Source organism: Hyaena hyaena, unplaced genomic scaffold (genome assembly GCF_003009895.1).
Source record: "Hyaena hyaena isolate Hyena2069 unplaced genomic scaffold, ASM300989v1 scaffold_70, whole genome shotgun sequence".
NCBI classification, from domain to species: domain Eukaryota; kingdom Metazoa; phylum Chordata; class Mammalia; order Carnivora; family Hyaenidae; genus Hyaena; species Hyaena hyaena.
The window spans coordinates 3,137,787-3,156,219 of NW_024080701.1; the positions used below are offsets into that span (position 1 = coordinate 3,137,787).

The window sequence follows — 18,433 nt, forward strand, 5'->3', positions numbered from 1 at the left end:
GTGAAGGCACTTTTAGATTTGGTCAGTAACAACCCATGAAGATTTGCTTTCATATTCTTAAGCTCCTCTTTATCTATCTAAAGCCTTCCGATTCTACAGTGACTAAATTCAGGTCTCACTTCCATTATGGAGCCTGCCCTGGCCACTCCTCTGATTGCCTGAGCATTTATTATCTCTTCTCCTATGGCATTTGGCCGTACAATCTTGTATAGTCTCACTTCTTAGGACTGTAAGCTGTTTGAGTAGGGACATGTGTGCTGGATGTTGTACATGCCAAATTGAGTCTTCCATCTTGTGGGGCCCATAGCATCTGTTTACCTCAGAAATGTTGTGAGGGCAAATTGAGGGAATGTAAGAACTTTCCTTATACTCTATATAGCTACATTTTAAGGAATTGGTGTTGTTCTTGTTGTTGTTAACAGAACCACTGTATGGATTCTAGACTACATTCTCTGTGAGTGCAGAGACCTGTGTTTACAGAGCCTATCATAATGCCTGACAGTAGGCTTCCAATAAATATTTGTTGATTTTTTATAACCTTAATGAATTCAGTCAAGGTCTCTCATTCTCGTCTATCAAATTATATAAAATAGGATAAAGTTAATGACATACAGGGAAAAATTAAACCAAATATTTTATTTACTTTCTTTTTTTCTCCCTCACAAATCTGATAGGTTTATCTCAACATGTAGTTACCAACTATAAGCAAGTAATTCAACTCTTGGAGGAGGGAATAGCAAACAGGTAACAGGTTTATTTGTTGCTGTCCTTATTCTTTCCTGTGTTCTCATCTCCGTTTGGAGTATATGATTATACTTCTCTCTGTAGCTTCCCACATTCACAATCAGGGGACCTTTCTCAGAACATAATGTACCCAGGGTAAGGGGTAGTAGCTAAGATTTCATGCATTTCTCACTAATGGAGAACCTGGAGTTTGTTATGGATATAATAATACCAGGTAGTAAGCCCAAAGTTACTCTGTGCTTTGTCTTGTAATATACAATTTTGCTGTTTTGACCAAAGATTCTTGCCTGCATTGTCCTTTCAGTAGGCTCGATAGAGATAAGAACAAATATAGTTTAAAATATTTCAGAAAACCATTTTTCTTCTAGTTTGGCATACTTGTAATGGGTACCTAAAAAAAAGACTCATTTAAATTTGCTATGAATAAGTGCTGTAGACTCTCCTAAAAGTTGTTGTAAATTTTGATAACATTCCATGTTGCTAGTTACTAGGAAATGCCCAGACTGTTACTAGTATATGCCTGAAAGAACAGACATTTTTATCTGGGAAAAAAATGTTGGGATTTAGTCTTCTATTTACCTTATTAATAGCATGTCCAAGTTAATTGACCATAAAAGAATAACTTTATTTTTAAATATTTTATTCATTTTTGAAAGAGTGCAAGTAGGGGAGGGGCAGAGAGAGGAAGACAGAGGATCTGAAGCAGGCTCTGCACTGACAGCTGAAAGCCTGATATGGAGCTTGAACTCACAAACCTTGAGATCATGACTTGAGCTGAAGTTGGACGTTCAGCTGACTGAGCAACCCAGATACCCCAAAAGAAGAACTTTAAATTTAACATTCTATTCCTTGGGTTTCATGGAACTATCCTGGAGGCACTTGCCTCTGGTCTGCAGGATGCCCTGTGTTCCTTGATCTTTAAGTGTCAGGCTTCACCTTTTCCTCTTTATCCTTGAATCATGAGACCTGCCTTTGGAGTTTGACCCTTCTTCTATTTTCCAGCTCCTCTGAGAACAGAAGTGAGTGAAATGGTGTTAAACTGAAACATGATTGGCTTAGATTTAGATGAAGGGAAGATTCTTCTGACATTAAGGATTAATATTTCAATGAATTTCTAAAGGAAGTTATGAATTCCACGTGGTTTAAATATGACTTAGATATAATTCAGGATCTCATTTCAAATCCCTTTCTGACACTACAAGATCAATATGTAGCATTTAATCACATTTTACTTTGAGGCTTCTCTAGCAAGCTCTCTATTTCCACCTGTCTTTTTTAAATGAGTCTATTTGGGGGATATTCTTCCAGGTTGATGACATTCTAGTATTCCCATTTTCAACTCTGATTTTTGCTTCTGTTGCTTACACAATGTCCTAATGTGGTTTAATATGAAGCTACATTGCCTTTTATTCTCAGATATCTGCACCTAGAATGCTGCTTTTGCCATCTTTGGACCACTCTCCTAACTAAACTGGACTAAATATGGATGTTTTATGATTCTCACCTGTGAACATCAGCACTAACACTTCTTGTGTTCCCCCATAGATTCTTAAGGATCTACCGTGCATAAATAATACTTATCCTAATTGTCTTCCTTTATGTACACAGAATCACAGCAGCCACTCATGTTCATGAAGCCAGCAGCAGATCCCATGCCATCTTCACTATCTACTATACACAGGTTGGTTACCCCTTTATTTGCTTAGATTTCTTCCTTTTGTAGTCCCTTTTTTTTCCTTAAATAGTTTATTGTCAAGTTGGTTTCCATATAACACCCAGTGCTCATCCCAACAAGTGCCCTCCTCCACACCTATCACCCCCTTCTCCCCTCTCCCTCTCCTCCATCAGCCCTCAGTTTGTTCTCAGCATTCAAGAGTCTCTCATGGTTTGTCTCCCTCCCTCTCCTCAACTATTTTTCCTCTTCTCCTCCTCCATGGTCCTCCATTAACTTCCTCCTAATCCACCTATATGTGCAAACATATGGTATCTGTCCATTTTGACAGCTTTCTTGTCTTTTCTTATTTCTCTTCCTTTCTTCTTACCTTTCCATTCATAGGTCCTTTACTGTGATCTAATGTTATAAGGAGGACGTACGTACAATCTACTAAGCTCTACACCAGAAAGGGTGGAGGCTGTTTCATAAAAACTAATCAAAATATCTTCAACTTATATATTCCTTTTAACATTTCAAAGCACTTTTATATCGATGTGATCAAAATGGGCATTTAAAACAAGCAAGGGACACATGGGTGGTTCAGTCGGTTGAGCGTCCAGCTCATGATTTTGGCTCAGGTCATGATCCCATGGTTCATGGGATCGAGCCCCATGTTGGGCTCTACACTGGCAGTGCGGAGCCTGTCTGGGATTCTCTCTCCCTCTCTCTCTCTGCTGCTCCCCAACTCTCTCTCTCGTATGCACTTTCTCCCTCTCAAAATAAATAAGTAAACATTAAAAAAAATAAAACAAGGAGCAAGACTGAAATAAAAATAAGCATTAAAATGAAAAAGTAGATTTATTTCTATTATGATGGAGTAAAGAGATCGACAAATCCTGTCCCTCAAAAGCAACTATAAACCTGGACAAAACTATCAAAATAACTATTTCTCCACTTTATTTAAAAAAAAAATTTTTTTTTTTTGAGAGGGAGAAAGCGTGAGCAGGGGAGGGTCAGAGAGAGGGAGACACAGCATCTGAAACAGGCTCTAGGCTCTGAGCTGGCTGTCAGCACAGAGCCCAATGCGGGGCTCGAGCTCACGAACTGTGAGATCATGGCCTGAGCTGAAGCCAGATGCTTAACTGACTGAGCCACCCAGGCGCCCCTTTTCCGTTTTAAAAACAGAGCCATATAATAAGCCACACACTTATTTAAGAAAACTACCAAGTTGTAGGTAAGAATAGTGCAAACCTGTGGTGTATTGCCTTGGGCTGTTCCTATCCTTACCTGTCTCTGTCGGTGAGGTATTCGATCAGGGAATGGAAGGCCATGAAGGCCAGCACCTTTGTTGCTACCACTGCTAGAGGAGGTCACATAATCTGGACCATTTTCAGTTAGAGTGGTGCTCCTGGTGGCAAGGAACAAGGAGATCAGAGGCTCCCTTAGCCTGAGATTGTGAATCTTTTTCAGGCAAGAAATGAACTGGCAGATTATCTGGGGACTTAAAAGGACGTTCTGGAAGATGATGCAGCTGTAGCAGTCTTGATAAAATCTTCACATATCCTGTATTGAACAGAACTTAAACCTAAAACTGAACTTTTAATGCATTTCCCAGCCCACACATAGATCTATTAACAGAGAATAGATATTTTATTGGCTCAGATGTTTGATTACAATTTCTGACCTGTCTTTGGCTAAACACTTAGCTATGCAGACACAGGGTGTCCCCCAAAAGGCCAAGCTTAGAGGTAAAAACAACTAAAGGAAAAAAGTGAACAGAGACTTCTTTGGCTACATATTGCTGGGGAGGCAGATTTTAGAGATTTTTAGCCTAGGCAAGTTACCAGAGAAACCAACCAACAACCACTACCACTCTCAAGGGGAAAAAATATCAAAATTCAGAGTTGTTACAGTATGTTATTTAAAATGTCTAGTATTCAACCAAAAATTATTAGACCTGCAAAAGCAAGTAAGAAACTACAACCCATGGCCATGAGAGGAAAAAAAACCAAACAGTAACAGTCACTAGAAACTGATTCTAAGTGCTCCAGATACTAAATTGTTTAACGATGATAATGACTGTAGAGAATTGCAATAAAATCCTAGAAATATTGTATAAAATGGAGTCCCAGAATTGAACTGTACAACAACCGAAACAAAAATTCAGTTGTGGGACTTGAGTAGATATGAGATGGCAGAAGAATTAATGAGCTTGAATATAGACAAATACAAATAAAAAATTTTGAAGAAAAGATACTAAAAAGATTAAAGGACAGAGCCTCACAGACGTGTTGGACCACAGCAAATGTGTTAACATAAGTGTAATGGAGATCTCAGAAAGAGAGAAGAGAAAATAAGCCTAAGAAAATTTTGAAAAATAGTGGCCAAAAAATTCCAAAATCATTAATGTACAGATAGAAGTATTTTATTTTATATTTTTTATTATAAATTAATCTTTTATTTCACCTTTTTTTTTTTTTACAAATAAGTTATTGTCAAGTTGGTTTCCATATAACACCCAGTGCTCATTCCCACAAGTGCCCTCCTCCATGCCCATCACCCTCCCTTCCCCCCACACCCATCAGTCCTCAGTTTTTGTCAGCATTCAAGAGTCTCTCATGGTTTGCCTCTCTCCCTTTCCCCCTTTTCCCCCCTTCTTCTCCCCCTTGTTCCTCCGTTAAGTTCCTCCTAATCCTCCTATACGTGCAAACATATGATATTTGTCCTTCTCTGCCTGACTTATTTCGCTCAGCATAACACCCTCAAGATCCATCCAAGTTGCTACACATGGCCAGATTTCATTATTTCTCATTGCCATGTAGTATTCCATGGTATAGATAAACCACATCTTCTTGATCCATTTGTCAGTTGATGGACACTTAGGCTCTTTCCATGATTTGGCTATAGTAGAGAGTGCTGTTTTGAACATTGGGGTACATGTGCTCCTATACATCAGCACTCCTATATCCCTTGGGTAAATTCCTAGCAGTGCTATTGCTGGGTCATAGGGGAGTTCTATTGTTAGTTTCCTGAGGAGCCTCCACACTGTTTTCCAGAGGGGCTGTACCAGTTTACATTCCCACCAACGGTGTAGGAGGGTGCCCGTTTCTCTACATCCTCGCCAGCATCTAGAGTCCTCCAGATAGAAGTATTTTAAAATCTCCAAGTAAAATAAATATAAAAAGATTCATACCTAGACATATCATAGTCAAAATTGAAAGACAAAAAGCAAATCTTGAATGCAGCTAGAGAAAAAGAACTCATGATATATAAGAGAACAATTACATGATTAATGGGCAACTTCTCACCAGAAATACTGGACCCCAGAAAAGAGAGTATTGAAAGGAAATAAAACTGTCAACCAAGAATTCTCTATGCAGCAAAACTAACTTCCCAAAATTAAGATGAAATAAGACCATTCCTAGGTAAAAAAGAGAAGAAAAAGAATAGAAATTATTGCTAGCAAGCCTGGCCTACAAGAAAACCAAATGAAATGTTTCATGCTGAAAGTAATATCAGTAACTTAAGTCTACAAGAAGAAATCAAAAGTGCTGAGAATATGAAATATGTAAGTTAATATAAAAAGCTACATAAATATATTCTTTCTTTTCTCCTAATGTTATTGAAAAGAGGATTGTACAAAATGATAATTATAATGCTGTATTACTATACATCACATACATTGTCATACATACTGACACTAATAGGACAAAGGAATAGGAAGAAAAAGGAGATCTGTGGGAGCAAAGCTTCTTTATTCTATAGGAATTAAGTTAATATTGTTTTGAAGTTGATTGTGATAAGTTGTGATGCATGTTGTAATCTGTAGAATCACTTAAGAAAGTAGCTAAAAAATATAATTCAAAAATCAGACATTAAAATGGTGCACTAAAAATAACTAACACAGAAAAGTCAATGAAGGAAGAACAGAGGTGTAAAAAATACATGAGACATCTGGAAAATAAATAGAAAAGGAATAGAAATAGTTCTGAACACATTAATAATTACATTAAGTGTGATTGGATGAGAGTACACATTGTCAGATTGGATAAATGCAAAACTCAACTATATGCTATCTACAAGAAACAGTCCTTAGATCCAAAGATACAAATATGTTTAAAGTAAAGGGATAGAAAAATATACACCATGTAAATAATAGCCATAAGAGACTTATAGTACTGTGTTAATGTCTGGCAAAAAATAAATTTTAAGACACATGCTATAGACAAAGAGGGGCGTTTCATAATGATAAAAGGTCTGTACATCAAAAAGATGTAACGATTATGAATGTATGTGCTCCCAACAGTAGAGCTCCAAATTGTAAGAAGATATAGGAGAAATAGTTCAGTCGCAGTAGTTTGAGATTTCAGTACTCCACTTTTAGTAATTGGTAGAACAACCAGACAGGAATCAGCAAGGATATAGAAGATTGGGGCAACAGTGTCAACCAATGTGACCTAACATTTAAAGAACACTTAACATCTACAGAATACATTTTTTAAAAATGTTTTTAAATGTTTTGTTGACACATTACACACAGAACCCGATGCGGGGCTGGAACCCACGAGCCGCAAGGTCATGACCTGAGCCGAAGCCAGACGCTCAACTGACTGAGCCACCCACACACCCCTACAGAATACATTTTCTTCCTTTCCCTTTCCTTTCCCTCTCCTTTCCCTTTCCCTTTCCTTCTTTTCCTTTCTCTTTTCCTCCCTTCCCCTCCCCTCCCCTTCTCTTCCCTCCACACCCAAAGTGGGGCTTGAACTCCCAACCCTGAGAACAAGAGTCAGGTGCTCCACTGACAGAGCCAGCCAGGTGTCTCTAGAATACATTTTCAAGTGCACATAGACCATTCTCCAGGATAAACCATATACTGCATAAAGCTAAAGTATGCAGTTGTAAGATAAGTAAGTTCTGGGGATATAAAGTACAACTTGATGACTAGACTTAGCAGTGATAGATTGTATATTTGAAAGTTGCTAAGAGACCCTAAAAGTTCACATCACAAGGACAAAAAAATTGTAATTGTGTGAAGTGGTGGATGACAAAGCTTATGGTAATCATTTTGCAATATAAACATATATCAAATCATTAGGTTATACATCTTAAATTTATGCAATGTATGTCAATTATATCTCAATAAAACTGGAAAAAATAAATGATAGTACATTCAAATTTAAAGCTAACTACCTCACGAAAATGATACATCACCTAATCATAATATGTAGGACTTTAGTTGGATTCTGATTCAAAGAAACTTTAAAAAAATTGAATAGGAAATTTGAACAATGGCTAGATATTTGATGTTCTGAGGAATTGTTGATAATGTTCTAGATATAATGATGGTACTGTGGTTGTGTCTTTTAAGGGTCTTCTGGAGATGCATACTGTAATATTTACAGTTGAAATTGTAGTAATGAATTGACTTCAAAATAATGTGGTTGGTGAAATAAGTGGGTGTATAAGCATGTGAGCCTGGCCATGAGTTGACAGGTACCTGGGGGCTCACTATACGGTTTTTCTACTGTCCTATATGTTTAGAATTTCCCATAATAAAATTATTTTTAAGGTAAAAAGAAAAGGCCAAGATAGTCTGGCATTAACATTAAGATAGACAAATAGATCCATGGAACAGAAGGGAGTTCAAAATAAACCTATGCACAGGCAACTAACTTTTCACAAGCTTGCAAAGACAATTCATAGGAGAATGTATAATCTTTTCAACAAATGGTGGTGGGACAGTTGAATAGCCATATGTTAAAAAAAAAAACAAACCCTACAAAACCAAACCAAACCAAACAACACCCACACCAAAACCAGAATAAAACAACTTTAACCCATACCTTGCACTTTATTCAAAAAGTAACTCCAACTAGACCATAGTCATAAATGTAAAGCCTGAAACCATTAAATTTGAAGATAACTTGGAAAACCTTTGTGATACTGGATTAGGCAAAGGGTTTTTCGGTAAATTGAACAAAAGAACAAATTGAAATTTGCAGTTGGTCAAAATTTAAAACTCTTTGAAAGACATTACTAAAGAATAAAAAAAGCCACAGATAGGGAAAATGTATTTGTAAAACATATCTGATAAAGGACTTGTATCCAAAATATATTTATAGAACTATCTAAACTCACTATAATAAGAAAACAGCTTACAACAGTGGGCAAAAATTTTAAGCCAACACTTCACTAAAGAAAATATGCAGATGATAATCAAGTCCTTGAAAAGATGCAGACATCACTAATCATTAAGGGGATGCAATTTAAAATCAAGTAAGATACCACTATCCACCTTTTAAAATACCTAAATTTATTTATTTTTTAATGTTTATTTATATTTGAGAGAGATAGAGACAAGAGTGCGAGCTGGGGAGGGGCAGAGGGAGGGGGAGAAATAGAATCTGAACCAGGCTCCAGGCTCCACATAGCCCACTGGGGAGCCTGAACTCATGAACTGGGAGATCATGAGAGATCATTACCTGAGCCCAAGTCGGATGCCTAACTGACTAAGCCACCCAGGCAACCCTAAAATACCTAAATTTAAGAGTGATTATACTAAATCATGGCCTAAGATGTAGGAGCTTAAGTTCTCATCTGCTATATTACCACTTGGAATATAAAATGGTACAACTTTGGAAAATAATTTAACAATTTAAACATATATCTACCATATGATCCAGCCATTCCATGCCTAGCTGTTGTTCCCAAGAGAAAAGAAATGGTATGTTTGTACAAAGACTTGTTCTCAAATATTCATAGCACCTCTATTTGTAATTGCTCAAAGCTGGAAACAACTCAAGTGTCAATGAAGAGGTAAAGAGATAAACCTAGTATATTCATACAATGGAATACTACTCATCAATAAAAAGGAATGAATTCTTGATACATACCTCAACATGGATGAATCTCAAAATAGTTATGCACAGTGAAAAAAGCCAGACATTGTATAATTCCATTTGTATGAAGTATACGGAGAATACAAATTTAAATTTTTTAAAAAAGAATTTTTTAAATGTTTATTTTTGAGAGAGAAAGGCAGAGTATGAGAGGAGAAGGACAGAGAGAAAAGGAGACACAGAATCTGAAGCAGGTTCCAGGCTCTGAGCTGTCAGCACAGAGCCTGATGCGGGACTCAAACTCACAAACCATGAGATCATGACTGGAGCTGAAGTCAGACGCTTAACCCACTGAGCCACCCAGGCGCCCCTGAGAAGATAAATTTATATGTAGAAAGTTGAGTGGTTGCCTGGGGATAGGGATGGGAATTGTGTACTGACTTGGGGGAACTTAGGGAGTTACTGAAAATGTTTTAAAACTGGATTTTGGGGCACCTGGGTGCCTCAGTCAGTTGAGTGTCTGACTCTTGATTTCTGCTCAGGTCATGATCCCAGGGCTATGGAATCGAGCCTTGCGGGCTCTATGCTGAGCAGAAAGATTCTCTCCCCCTCTGCCCTTCTCCCCTGCTTACACACTCGCTCTCTCTCTAAAATGAAAAACAAGAACCCCCATCTGCACCCCCCTAAAAAAAAAACCCTCCTGGATTTTGGTGATGGATGCACAACATTAAAATATAACAACAACAAAACCCTACACTTAATTAAAAAAAAAAAAGGAAAGATAGTTTTGCTCTTGAGGGCTAGATGCCCCTGAATAGAGAACATAGGTAGAGTGCTTGCCCTAGTAAGTTAATATGCTGTGACTCCAGTTAAGGGCTGCACACCTGCTGTGGATCTCTACTGATGAGAGTCAGCCCCTAGGAGGGGAGTTGAGCATTTGCCTGCTAAATTGAACTAAAATTTCTGGTACCTCTGAAAATTGTGCTCAGAGGACTTGGTGGCGATTTGCCCACTGTGGAAGTCCTGCTCTATTTTCTTTTCTTTTTAAAAAAATTTTTAAATGTTTATTTCTGGGAGAGAGACACACACAGAATGCAAGTGGGGGAAGGGCAGAGAGCAAGGAAGACAGGGAATCCGAAGCAGGCTCCAGGCTTTAAGCTATCATCACAGAGCCCCAACGCAGGGCTCAAACCCACAAGCTGTGATATCATGACCTGAGCTAAAGTCAGACACTCAACTGACTGAGCCACCCAGGCGCCCCCTTTTTAAAAAAAATTTTTTAAACTTAAAAAAAATTTTGTCCTCTAATTTCAATGAAGTAAGGACCCAGGGCTTACTGACTTATCAGAGCTCTCATCTGGTTCAGAGCATATTCATATACATATTTCTTGAGTGATTTGGCTAAAAATCCAGAATATCACCTTGTTTAGGGAGGCTGTCCAAGGGAGAATTACTACACTTTTCCAAATGACAAACTTTAAATGTGCTTTCTCCCTTAGGCAATCCTGGAGAACAACCTCCCGTCTGAAATTGCTAGCAAGATCAATCTTGTGGACCTAGCAGGCAGGTAATTAGGATTTCAGAGCCAAAGGGAATTAATTCCTTGAACTTGTTCTTGCCCAGACCTTGTTCTTACAGGGAATAAACTTGTTCCATCCTTTTCCACATTTTAGTCATCCTGAGAAAATTACAAAAGAAGCATTGTTGAATGCTATCTTAAGAAATTATAGTTTTCCAGGGGCTGAAAAATCTCCAGTGTCAAGGGTTCTAAATCTTAGATGCCTATTGACATCACTTGGGGCTTTAAAAAATTCTCAGTGCCTGGGTTTCACCTCTAATCAAATAAATAGCATTATTAGTGGGGTCAGAGACAGTGCAGACATCAGAAGTTTTTGAAGCTGCCCAGGTGATTCCAGTGTATTGTTAAGATAAAAAACCACTGCTTCGGGAGTAACCGGGTGAGTACACTTTTTTCTTTGACTTAATATTGATTTCATGCAGCCTATGCATTACTGGAAAAAAAAGACAGCAAGTGTTTAAAAATACTGTGGTATAGAAGAGAAGATATGACTTTCTAAGTATTAGAAGAAAGCATGGATTGTAGTCACATGTATATCCAGAGAGAAGAAAGTCTTAGGGATAATGGGGTCACACACAAAAGTATGAGAGGAGATAAAGCAAATTTTCTTATTTTAAGACTGTTAAATTATTACTATGGTACATCATTCCCTGAAAAATGAAGTGTTGTCTCTGTCAGCTGCATTTCTGGCATTTGGGGAGAAAAAAATGAAATGCTGTCAGGAGGAAACTGTATCAGGCACCCGGAAGTGTGACTCTTCAATATTTTCCATTGACTTAAAAAAGAAATTTAAAATAATTGACAGATAATGACACAGGTACTATAAAGCCATTAATAGGTGAAATTAAAACAAAGATTGGGCAGATGTGAGTATATGAAAAATCTATCCTAATATCATTACTGTAATTGAGCATTAGTTAGCTGAAAGTGCTCTGGCAGCCAAAATAGAAGAAAAATGTAATGAATTATTTGATTTCTATTGCCTGGGAAGCAGAAGAATGCCAGTTGGTTACAAGATGGTAATACTTTTTCAGGCACTGAATTCTAAAAAGAATTTATCATGTAGGCTTCTTACATAATGTGCAACATAATAGATAGTATCTTTCAACAGATTTATAAGGAAAGTATCTTCCTGTTTGTTTTTATTTTTCCTTTCATCGACTGTTTAGTGAAAGAGCAGATCCCAGTTACTGTAAGGACCGGATTACTGAAGGAGCCAATATCAACAAATCTCTTGTGACTCTGGGAATTGTCATCTCCACCTTAGGTATTTTGCCAATAGACTGGATCATCAGAGTGGGAGGGAGACTTTGGAAAACAACTCCTCTATTTTCATCTTGTCCAGATGGGGTAGACATTTACAAGGTTCTTTTTTATAAACTTACCTTCTGGGTGAGTATCATAAAAATTGATATTTGTCTGTGGTTGGGAACACTGTGGTCACCCTCCCATTCCTCTTTTCAAAAAGAAAGGAGACTGAAAAATCATGTGGCTCAGCTACTCCATGTCATGAGTCCACAGTCTAATTTAGGGTTCAAACTTGTAGTGTCCTATCATATGCAGAGAGGAATTAGGAGGTGTGATACTTAAATTTGTGTTCTCCAACTATTGTTCTAGTGCGTGTATTTCATGATTCCTTTTTCCCTCCATTTTTATTATTTTTTTGTCTTTAAAGCCCAGAACTCTCAAGCATTCAGCAGCTGCCAGAGCCTCAACAGTGCAGCCAATGATGGCGGTGACAGTGGGATCCCTAGGTCTCCTTCTGGAACCAGCAGTGGAGGGGCGCACTCTCGGAGGCAGTCTTACATCCCATACCGGGACTCCGTGTTGACCTGGCTGCTGAAGGACAGCCTTGGAGGCAACTCCAAAACTATCATGATTGCCAGTGAGTGGGGTGCTGGAGCTGCTTCTGTGTTGGGACTGGTACTCTGCCTCAGAGAAAGGGCCTTGACCACCCACTTCATTAAGGGTCTCATAACACAGCATGGGAGATAGTAGTGGGGCCAGTGGTTAGAGGCTGGGTTGGAAGGGCTTGGCGTGGCTTTAAACTTTTTCCTTCTACCTCAGCTGTGTCTCCTGCACACACTAGCTACAGCGAGACCATGAGCACACTGAGATATGCATCTAATGCCAAACACATCGTCAACAAGCCTCGGGTAAATGAGGTGAGACCTTTATTTGAAATCCTGGTTTGGTATTGTTCATATCAAGTTCTTTCATCCTCTCACTAATTTCTTTCTCCTTACACTCACCACAACTCGCCTGACTTCTTCTCCAAATGATGAAAGAGGGAAATTCTTTGTTTGAGAGTCATACCCTTTTCTCATCTCTTTATTGACTCAATTTCAGTTGTCTTTTTGAATAATTTATTTCAGATATTCTCTGAGGCCATCCCTGGTGTACCACTGCCGTCTTAAGGGAGATCATTTAAAAGTTTCTGTATTTAATGGTTTTATTTTGAGTTTATGTTGATGGTATGCTTCTGTTTTATTTCTTTTTTTTTTTTTTTTAAGTTTATTTATTTTGAGAGAGAGATCGCATGAATGGTAGAGGGGCAGAGAGAGAGGGAGACCGAGAATCCCAAACAGGTTCTGTACTATCATTGTGAAGCCTAACGGGGGAACTGTCCCCATGAAACCGCAAGATCATGATCTGAGCTGAAACCAAGAATTGGACACTTGACCAACTGAGCCACCCAAGCACCCCTGTTTTATTTCTTTTCTATGCAAACTGCAGGGGCTTTTCTGTTTTAGGCTAAAAGGGGCTTATAAGGAATTTATTAGTTTTGAAAGTTGATTCATAATGAAAAATGCCAAAAATTCCTTATCTGCTTTGTAGTTTCAGTGAAAAGTGTCAGGGCAGGAATCATAAACTGGTGGCCAGACCTTTATAGCCCATTTGTGAACTATTTTAAAAGGCAGTGTAATTAGGTAGATACTAAATTTAGTCACACTATAAGAAGACTAGCATCTACTACCAATTTGCGCTGCCATTTGGGTTACCTGTCAACCTTCTGCTCAAGGGCACTGATTCTCATACTTTATTAGAATCAACTCCTTGAGGGTTGGTTAATCCACGACTGGACCCCAGCCCTCAAGAGTTTCTGACTTGGTAGGTGTTGGAGTGGTGGTGCAGAAATTCTAACAAGTTCTTAGGTAAAGTTGATGTGGTTCTGGGACCATACATGAGAAGAATGCCTCAGAAGTCCCTCCAAAGGAGTAAATCACTTTTTCCAAACTAATTCTCTGTTATATCCTAGAGCTGGTTGGGGCCTGATATCAGTCAGTGGTGACCAAGCTCTTTATGTTTCAGGATGCAAATATAAAACTGATCAGAGAACTCAGGGAGGAGATCGGAAGACTAAAAGCCATGCTGCTGAGCTTCGAACTGGTATTCAGGCAATCGTAACTTTTCTGTACCCAGAACCTGCTTTTCATTTGCATAGAATCTGAGCCCTGTTGCATTTTGTGTCTTCACTTAAGTGACACTTGTGGAACAGTTAGGAACAAAGACAGGACTTAGATTACTCTGATTACCTGAGTAGTCTCAGATGGAGTGGGCATCCTCATTATGTCATCTTTGTTGTCTGAAGGGCAATAGCCTGAAAGGCTGTTATTCTGTTTGTAGGAGGATTCAGAGAATAGAGCTCTCCAGAAGAATTTCTTTGAATATTCCTTCTTTGTACCAATTTGAGCCCCAGTATTTAAGCTTCTGATTTGTTTCTGATTTTAATGATAAGGTCTTTTTTTTAATCTGCTTCCCTTTTCCTTCATAAAAGTAAGGATGAGTGAGACCCATGAAGCACATCTCTCTCTTTGTGCAGAGAAACTTGAGTCCATTGAATGAGGAAAAGGATGAGAATCTGAAGGAGCTGGTTCTTCAAAATGAATTGAAGGTGGGTGTGTGGGGTGGACTCATTTATGCTTTATATCACCCTGGTAGTGGGTTTCATGTCCTTCCATTATTCCTGAGTTAGGACTGCTCCCTTATCAGGACGGAGAGGTTCTATCTAGTTTAGAGACAGTTGAGTTGGGAGCCTTGAGTGGGGAGTGTGTTTGCCTTAGGGGCTGTGACTGACTTCCTTTGTTTTGTTCTCTTAGGAGTTCATGATAACTTCTTTGGATAGCGATAGTTGCCTAGAAAAAAAAATTATTTCCAGTCAGTAAATCAACTGACATGTACTCATTGAGTACCAAGTAGGTGCTCAGCATGATGAGACAGAAAGAAGCTTCTTCCCTCAAGTAGCTTGAAATCTAGTTAGAAACACACTCAGGTAATGGTTAAATGTAATGAACTCTATGAGTTATACAAAAAGAGCTTAGGGAAGGAAGAAGTCCATATGGCTTGGAATTTTCAGTGCAGGCATCACAGTCCTGGAAGCTAGAGTTGAACTAGACCTTGAAAGATATGTAGATTGTATTAGATAGGGAGAAAGGGGTGAGACATTTTGGGAGAGGGTGGGATAACACCAGCAAAGCCATGGACCTGAAGGAATGAACTGGTGTGAGAGGCCATGTGGAAGAGAGTAGTGGAGGTAAGGTTAGGACCAGTTTAGGAGGTTTGAACTTGACACACACAGGATTAATCATGGCTTCTTGAACCAGGTTGGTGACACAATAATGGAGTATATTGGGGACATTAACATGACAGTTGTATGTAGGATTAATTGAAGAGAGGGAAGACTGGAAGCAGAGAGATCAACCAGGAAGGAGACTGATTTTGTGACCCCATGAAGGTGAGGACGAGACATTTGGGGAGCTTAGGTTAAATGGTGATTCCCAGAGACATTTATAAGGAAGAAATGACAGGCATTGTTTGGTGGCAGGTTAGATTTAGATACCACAACCAAATGTCCCAATTCCTGGTATTCTGTCACCTCATTCTTATCCATTATAAAGTATCCTGGCTATGCCAGTATTTGGTTACCCAGACTAAACTTTAGGACTACATCACACACCCAGATGTCTCTAAAAAATTCTGTGTTTAAATATATGTTCTGATTTTTGGTTCAGAAAATATCACCCCTGTGTATATAAGAGATGAAGTACAGAGTCAAAATCACTCCATTATACATTATACATTCTGGCAGACTTGGACTTGAATCTGCCATTTGCTGGCCTTATGACCTTGGGCAGTGTAGGGGTAGGTGATGAAAGCCAGCCAGAAGGGGAGGTGTGTTCAGCGGTATCTCCAGGTAGCTGAACCAGGCTGGTTAAAATGTAAACCACAGTGCCCTGCTTCCAGGTCCTAATCCAGCTCAGCCCTTCGTGGTACCCTGTAGGTTCACTCTTTGCAAACTTTAACTCAATGATTATAACGTTAAAAATAATATTTCTAGGGTACATAAAACACTGGTACCTAAATTTGGCATACTTTGTTTTTTCTCAGGTATTCCGTTTTTGAGAAGTACTTAGCCGAATCTAGGTCCTTTTCCTGGGCTTCCTCACGACTTCCATTCTCAGAATAACTTTCCTGCCTGGGCATTAATTTCCACCAAAAGAAGAAAAAAAGCACCTTATATTCAACATTGTTCATTCATGTTCCCCAAATGGCCTTAACTTAAGGCCTCTAATTTGCTATATTATATATATTTAAAACTCTGTTCCTGGCATATAGTAACCCTTGGTATTTTATTGTTGTTATTACAATAACAATACGATAGTCTTTCTACCTGGGGAGATTCATCTTGATGCTTTGTGTATCTTTGAGCCCCCTACAAACTTACATTAGGGTTTGAGGTTCTACACCTTGAGAAAGAAGTATTACGTCATAAAAAGGATTCCTAGTATGGATCACATAGAAGAATGGGGAAAGGGAGTTATAAGCATAGATGTATGAATAACTTCTCAAATAATTAAACAAAATAACATTTATGGCATTTTTTCGAGTTATAAAAACAATACACGCTTGTTGAAGAAAACTTGAAGAATACCCTTTACTTCAGAGTTTATAAAAGTAACTCTTGCTTATTGAAGAAATTTGGAAAACTGGTCACAGAGGAGGTGCAAGGGCCTATGTGGAGCTTTGAATATCATCAGTGAGGAAGGTGAGGAAGGAATACCATGAGGAATTCCGTCTGCTCCATGTACTGTGGGGCATCTAAAACTGCCTCCTCTCTCTCTGCAGATAGACCAGCTGACTAAAGACTGGACCCAGAAGTGGAATGAGTGGAAGGCCCTCGTGGAGCATTACAGAGTGGACATCAACAGAAGGAGGGCCGGAGTGGTCATTGACTCCAGCCTGCCACACCTGATGGCCTTGGAGGACGATGTACTCAGCACAGGAGTCGTGCTCTATCACCTCAAGGTGAGTGGGCCGGTGCGTTCCCTCCTTTCCTGAGCCACTGGCTTTAGAGGTCACAGAGGCAGAAGCCAAGGGCAGCAGCCATGCATCTATGAATTGAGTCAAGTGCCACAGAGCTGCCTTCAGGTTTGCCCTCAGGAAACTGGGCTAGCCAGCCAAGTGTGATTGATTTGTTTGCTTTTATACAATTAGAGCGGAAGACTGGAAATCAGAACAATTATTTGTTTTTCTCTGGCTGCTACTATTGCTCTCATATAACTTACTTTTGTTGTCCGTGATTTGATTTCCTCATTTTAAAGTAAGAATGGTGCTGCTTGTATTCCTTTTCTGGCTTCCTGTACACAGAAGTGCAGGCATGGAGGTGAAATCCTAACCTTAAAACTCCATTGGCACTTCTGACCTCTGCATATACAAGCTGCTCACAGACAGCTTTCAGAGGCAAAAGAGGGAATCAAGATCCGAAACCGTTTCCTTCTAATATCTCCCCACTCCTCAACCTCCTGCTTCTCCATTGCTAGGTTTACCAGGGAAAGAAGAGAGGAGAATGAAAGTAGATACAGAAGGCTTTAAGAAAGCATGAGGGGTGGGGCACCTTGGGTGGCTCAGTTGCTTGAGAGTGTCACTCTGGATTTCATCTCAGGTCGTGATCTTGAGGTTTGTGGGTTCGAGCCCCACATGAGGCTCTGCACTGACAGCATGGAGCCTGCTTGGGATTCTCTCTATGCCACTCTCTCTGTCCCTCCCCAGCTTATACTCTCTCTAAGTAAATTTAAAAAAAGAAAAGAAAAAAAAAAGACAGCCTGAGGGACAGCCCAAAGCACCGGTGGGCCGGCAGGGCAGCACACAACATCCAGCCATCTGGAACAGTGGAAGGAAGCTCTTGCCTTCTAAGAAGGACCTGCATTACCCAGTTCTTTGTCACATGGAAGCAAGTCATCATTTCTAAAGGAAATATTTTGAGAGTTAGTGCCCAATGGTAGTCAGTCATACCCTGTCCTTATCAAAAATATTTGTCCTATAAAAGGACAATCTCTATGGATGACAGAACATACTTTATGTGGCAAAAATCCATACGCTCACTGAAAATTCAGTCTTCATTCTCCTAATTGTCCCCAGCTCCCATTTGAAAGGAACAGGGTTTATGTGGGGTATATAATACTGCTCTCATCCCTAGAGAAATCAGGGTCCTAACGCTGCAGTGCTATGGTACTGAGATATTAGCAAAGCTCATTCTGTTGAGAAAGTCTGTTTTCTTAGGATAAGCCCTCAGGGAAGTTGTCAGACTGAGCCTCTCACAAAGTTAAAGTGGCTTAT

General features: G+C 39.2%; 1 protein-coding gene across 1 annotated transcript in view; it reads left to right on the forward strand.

The window, feature by feature from the left end:
- STARD9 (StAR related lipid transfer domain containing 9) overlaps positions 1 to 18,433 on the forward strand; it is a 125,928-nt gene that overhangs the window by 67,559 nt on the left and 39,936 nt on the right. Inside the window, exons 8-16 of the mRNA XM_039232845.1 lie at positions 675 to 744; positions 2,353 to 2,425; positions 10,737 to 10,804; positions 11,986 to 12,083; positions 12,492 to 12,701; positions 12,884 to 12,981; positions 14,129 to 14,206; positions 14,640 to 14,711; positions 16,943 to 17,122. Of these exons, the coding sequence (XP_039088776.1) occupies positions 675 to 744; positions 2,353 to 2,425; positions 10,737 to 10,804; positions 11,986 to 12,083; positions 12,492 to 12,701; positions 12,884 to 12,981; positions 14,129 to 14,206; positions 14,640 to 14,711; positions 16,943 to 17,122 (947 nt within the window). The remainder of the gene's footprint in view (positions 1 to 674; positions 745 to 2,352; positions 2,426 to 10,736; positions 10,805 to 11,985; positions 12,084 to 12,491; positions 12,702 to 12,883; positions 12,982 to 14,128; positions 14,207 to 14,639; positions 14,712 to 16,942; positions 17,123 to 18,433) is intronic.